The sequence below is a fragment of the Myotis lucifugus genome, unplaced genomic scaffold (genome assembly GCF_000147115.1).
Source record: "Myotis lucifugus unplaced genomic scaffold, Myoluc2.0 scaffold_1523, whole genome shotgun sequence".
Taxonomy (NCBI): domain Eukaryota; kingdom Metazoa; phylum Chordata; class Mammalia; order Chiroptera; family Vespertilionidae; genus Myotis; species Myotis lucifugus.
In genome coordinates this window covers 49,426-54,972 of record NW_005872571.1, presented here as the reverse complement: position 1 = coordinate 54,972, position 5,547 = coordinate 49,426, and the positions used below count along the sequence as shown (strand labels likewise).

The following is a 5,547-nucleotide window of genomic DNA, read 5'->3' as shown; positions in this document are numbered from 1 at the left end:
AGTCAGGGGGCTGTCGGATTCCGTCTGACAGGAGTGGCTCCGCTGCCTCGGAGAGGTGAGGTGGGTGAGTGTGGAGTCGCTCTGACGCGTGGGGGGCCGGAGGTGGTTTCCTGCGCGTTTCGCCCGCCGAGCTCGGCCCGAGCTGAGGCGACACCGCGCTGGGCGGGTGAGTTGCCGGTTTGGACGCCGGGAAGGAGGGAGGCGGTCGAGCCGCGGTGCCCTCGGTCTGCGGTTCCAGGTCCGGGCGCTTTCGCCAGATCGGAAGCCCCTTACCCTTCACCGCCAGTCGTTTCCTCCGCGCTGGACGTCCACGGTGCGCCCTTGGGAGACCGGCTCCGTTGGGCTTTGCGGGGGAGTGACCATCGCGGTGGTTTCCAGTCCTTACCTTCCTGTCTCACCTCCTGGGGCAGCGCAACCCCATCTGGTGAGTCCTTCCCCAGGTAGCCGCCTGCAGCCAGAAGAGCTCGGTGTGGTTTTATTTGTGGTAAATAAACTAATGTTGGGGCAAATATCTGAAAGGCAGTGCGCTTTTATTTCATCGGGCAAGAACGTGAAGTTGTTGCTCGTGCTGAAGCTGGCTTATTGGCGTTGCAGGCCCCGAGGACACGCCTTCGTGTCATCATCTAGCTCTTCGCTGGCACTTGGTTGGTTTTGTTCATTCTCCCCCGAGGATTTGTTCCCGTTGACTTTTAGGGAGAGTGGGAGAGAGAGGGAAAGACAGAGAGAAACAAGATGTGAGAGGAACACAGCTATTGGTTGCCTCCTGGTCGCAGGGGAGGAGCCTGCCCTTGACCGGAATCCAACCGAACCCGGGACCCTTTGGTCTGCAGGCCAGCGCTCTATCCGCTGAGCTAAACCGGCGAGGGCCTCGCTGGCTCTCGAGTTAGCACTGGGAGACTTGAGAGCACTTTTAATCCAAACCCTCAATTAACTGAAGCCCTTATGGCTCCTACCCACCACCCACCGCTTTTGAGGGTTTTCTTGAGAGTCACGTTTTTAAAAAATATATATTTTATTGATTTTTTTTTTACAGAGAGGAAGGGAGAGGGATAGAGAGTTAGAAACATTGATGAGAGAGAAACATTGATCAGCTGCCTCCTGCACACCCCCCACTGGGGATGTGCCCGAAACCAAGGTACAAGCCCTTGACCGGAATCTAACCCGGGACCCTTCACTCCGCAGGCCGCGCTCTATCCACTGAGCCAAACCGGTCAGTGTGAGAGTCACGTTTTGTTTTGTTTTCCCTCCCACGGATCTAGACAACCTAAACATTAAACAGCCCAGCCTCAAATCCCGGGGATAAGTAAAGCTTGGATCAATTGAAATTCTATTTGGTTTTTTATCTTAATTAAATTTCTTGCGGTAACATTGGTAAATAATATCCTATTTAAATTTCATTCTCATGAGCAATGCTAAATATGTTTACTTGTGGGAGAACATAAAAATAGAATGGCACATTTGCCTTGCCTTAGGATTCTTACTGCCCATCTGGTTAGGTATGGGCCATCTTTCTGATGATTTCTGTGATCCCTATAGAAACTCAGACATGAATTTTAATTAGCGGAATTTATTCTAAATCATCCCTTGGATTTGAGATTTTGACAGCAGTTTGCCATTCCCAGACCCATGGAAAGTCGTATTTAATAGGGATACTCTCTAAGACAGCAGTAGCCTGAAAGGTAAAACATCTCTGTTTCTTGCATCCAAGCAATAATTTCATTCTAATTTTGTTGGGATGAAGGTAGTATTATAAATATTTGCATATTTGGAGGGATTTTGGGGAAAAGACAAATGAATGAAGCAGCCATTTTCCAATATCACATCTCTTTGTCAAAGACTGTGTCATATACATTAAAATACAGGAAGAAAAATAAGTTTGGGGATGTCAAATAAGAGGGAGATGTTGGGTTCAAAGTTTTAGCATGATGTCACAGATGCCCCGAATCAGACAACAGGTTTTAGGAGCCTTGAGGCAAAGAGCAAAGAGATGGGTTTGGGCTGGGACAGGTAGAGGACAGGAATACTGACTCTGTTTGGTTGAAGAAGACAGAGGTGAGGTCCACCTACAGAATCCTGCGAGGGTTGGCTGCCAGGATCTGGGTGAAGAGGAAAAGAAGTGAACTCTTTGTCCCCTGGTTTTTCAAGAATTAGGCCTGTGCAGCCTAAGCCAGACCTTTTCTTAGATGCAGAGGGCTCTCTGAAAATGTGGGTTATTGAGTGAATCCATAATTGTCCTGGAAAACCCAGCTGATACAGATTGCAGGGTTTTTTTAAAATATTTTTTTTTATTGATTTCAAAGAGGAAGGGAGAGAGAGATAGAAACATCAGTGATGAGAGAATCATTGATCAGCTGCCTCCTGCACGCCTCCTACTGGGGATGGAGACCGCAACACGGGGCATGTGCCCTTGATGGGAATCAAAACCCGGACCCTTCAGTTCGCAGGCCTACGCTCTATCCACAGAGCCAAACCGGCCAGGACCAGATTGCAGTTCTTATAGACATTAGACAACATTTATAGTAGTTACTTTTCATTCGTCAGCGAATCTGGGACAAGAATACATTGGATAGCATCCTCAAATGCCTACTCTAGATTTTGCATTTTTTAAAAATTAGCTCTTTTTTTTCTCTTCCTTTAAATAATCTCGGGTATTTTATCCTGGGAGAAATAAGAGCTAGGCTTCCAGTAACCCCTTAACCGTGACCCTGTCTTTTATTCCTTTTTTCAGTCAAGCTCCTGAAAGCTTAAGCCTATAATCAGTGTAGATTTCTACTTCCTTACCTTCCAATTACTTCTCTATTAATTGTAATCCTCCTTCAATCTGTACTTCTCTAAAATAATCACCTCCTAATGGCTAAACCCAATTAATTTTCTCTTCCTGGTTCTGTCACTGTACTATTCAACACTGATGACCATTCACTTTTTATCCTCGCCTTCTGTGATCTCTTCTGGTTCTTATCTGTGTGTGTCTTTATCAGTGTACTAGAGGCCCAGTGCACAAAAATTTGTGCACTTGGGGTTGGGGGGTCCCTCAGCCCAACCTGTGCCCTCTTGCAGTCTGGGACCCCTCGGGGGATGACCACCTGCTGGCTTAGGCCCACTCCCTGGGGGATTGGGCCTAAGCTGGCAGTCAGACATCCGTCTGGCAGCTCGGGAGCCCTCGGGGGATGTCCACTTGCCAGCGGGGAGCAGGCCTAAGCTGCAGTCGGACATCCTTAGTGCTGCTGAGGAGGCGGGAGAGGCTCCCACCACCACCACTGTACTGGCAGCCGTCAGCCTGGCTTGTGGCTGAGCAGAGCTCCCCCTGTGGGAGCACACTGACCACCAGGGGGCAGCTCCTGCATTGAGCGTCTGCCCCCTGGTGGTTAGTGTGTGTCATAGTGACCAGTCATTCCCAGTCGTTCTGCTGTTAGAGTCAATTTGCATGTTGCCCTTTTATTATATAGGATGTCCTCCTGTCCCTTCTTTATCTTCTACTGTTGATGTTCTCCAGGATTCTGTTCTTTGGTATTCTTCTTATTCCTACTCCTGAGGAATCCATTCATTCTCACAGCATTAACCGCCAACAAATTTGCTGTTGTCCCCATATTCATCTTCAAACCAGTTCTCAGTCCCAAATAGTTAGCTTTGAACTTACTCTCCCAAGTGGATGTATGTACTTTTTTTTTTTTCCATTATTTCAGAGAGGAAGGGAGAGGGAGCGCCAGAGAATCATTGATCAGCTGCCTCCTGCAGGCCCATTACTGGGCATCGAGCCCGCAATTTGGGCATGACCAGAATCGAAACCAGGACCCTTCAGTCCACAGGCCAACACTCTATCTATTGAGCCAAACCAGCTAGGGCAGGATGTATGTGCTTTAGCTAACTTCAAGTGTATATCTTCACCCATCCTTCTTTCTGTAGTTCCTATGGCACCATAACCTATCCAATCATTTAGCCAGAAGCATGGGAGTTATCCTTTATTTCCTTTTCTCCTCCCAACATCTAGTCAGTGATTAATGCCTCCTGAAATTCTTCTACAACTACTCTCACAGTCCCTGCCTCAGATTAAGCCCTCAGCATGTTACCTGCATTATTGCAGTAATCTGTGTTTAGTCTAATCTCACTAGTCTATCTCTACCCTCTTAGAAGAGTGATCTTTCTAAATAGTAAATTTGCTCTTGAGACTTCCCTGCTTAAACTACCTATGATTCCCCATTGCTTACCAGAGAAAGTGCAAAGTTGTCTGGAATTCGAAGTTTTTCACAACTTGACCACTGTCTACTTTTCCAATTTCATCTCTTCATATTCACTTCTCCCTTTATATTTACAATGTATCTGTTTCTTCTACTAGACTAAGAGCCCTCTGGGGGCAGAGTCCATGATATATTGTTCATCTTTGTATCCCATGATTCTGGTTAGCACAGTACCTGTGTTATAATAATCAAGAAATACTCAGTTGAATGTCTAGAACAGGGGTGGGCAAACTTTTTGACTCGAGGGCCACAATGGGTTCTTAAACTGGACCGGAGGGCCGGAACAAAAGCATGGATGGAGTGTTTGTGTGAACTAATATAAATTCAAAGTAAACATCATTACATAAAAGGGTACGGTCTTTTTTTTTTTTTTAGTTTTATTCATTTCAAACGGGCCGGATCATCCGGCCCGCAGGCCGTAGTTTGCCCACGGCTGGTCTAGAATATCCTGTCTGAAATTGTTTACTTCTTGGTTTTTCTACTGATAACATAGTGTTACTTTTTTAAAAAAAAATTCTAATAGAAACATTAAAAACTGTACAGAATTCCAGAATGACTGATACTCCTGAAGCTGTTCCAAATTTTGAAGAGATGTTTGCCAGTAGATTCACAAACGATGACAAAGAATACCAGGAGTACCTGAAGCGCCCTCCTGCGACCCCTCCAATTGTTGAGGACTGGAATAGCAGAGCTGGTGGGAGCCAAAGAAATAGAGGCAATTGGTATGTATTACTTCAGAAGAGTGAATTGCAGATGGTTGATCCGGAAGAGAATAGCTTTAATCTGCTAGTCCAGAAGACCACTGAGGGCAGGGACCAGTGGTGTTTTTTTAAAAATATATATACTTTGATTTCAGAGAGGGAGGGAGGGAGAGAGAGAGAAATATCAACGATAGAGACAAAATCATTGATTGGCTGCCTCCTGCATGCTCCACACTGGGGATCAAGCCTGCAACTGGGGCATATGCCCTGACCTGGAATTGAACTGTGACCTCTTGGTTCATAGGTCAACGCTCAACCACTGAACCATGCCAGCTGAGCAGACCAATGTTTTTGTTCAGTATGATATACCTAGTGCCTGGCACTAATTAAGTGGCTGGTAAATATTTGCTTTAATATTTTATCAGCCCATGTATTTTTTCCTTAGTGTTCAATTGTGTGTCCCTATGTGTGTTAATGTTGTTTTTTAAAACATTCCTTCTGTGGACTAATATTTTATATGCAAATATACTTTAGAAACCTAGAGTCTTATACAAATCTTTGTATACATTCCATAAAAAGGTAATGTTTCTGGGTTTCATTTTAGAAGTTTA

The 5,547-nt window shown here is 45.6% G+C and overlaps 1 protein-coding gene across 5 annotated transcripts in view; it reads left to right on the top strand.

The window, feature by feature from the left end:
• FAM103A1 (family with sequence similarity 103 member A1) overlaps window positions 1–5,547 on the top strand; it is a 7,277-nt gene continuing 1,730 nt past the window's right edge. Inside the window, exons 1-2 of one of the 5 annotated variants that reach the window (XM_014449903.1) lie at window positions 1–55; window positions 4,779–4,957. In XM_014449903.1, the coding sequence (XP_014305389.1) occupies window positions 4,788–4,957 (170 nt within the window). In that variant the 5' untranslated portion in view covers window positions 1–55; window positions 4,779–4,787. Of the gene's footprint in view, window positions 167–221; window positions 425–4,778; window positions 4,958–5,547 lie in introns of those variants that run through there. The other 4 variants (XM_006107878.2, XM_014449905.1, XM_006107879.3 and 1 more) reach the window with 4 other exon arrangements.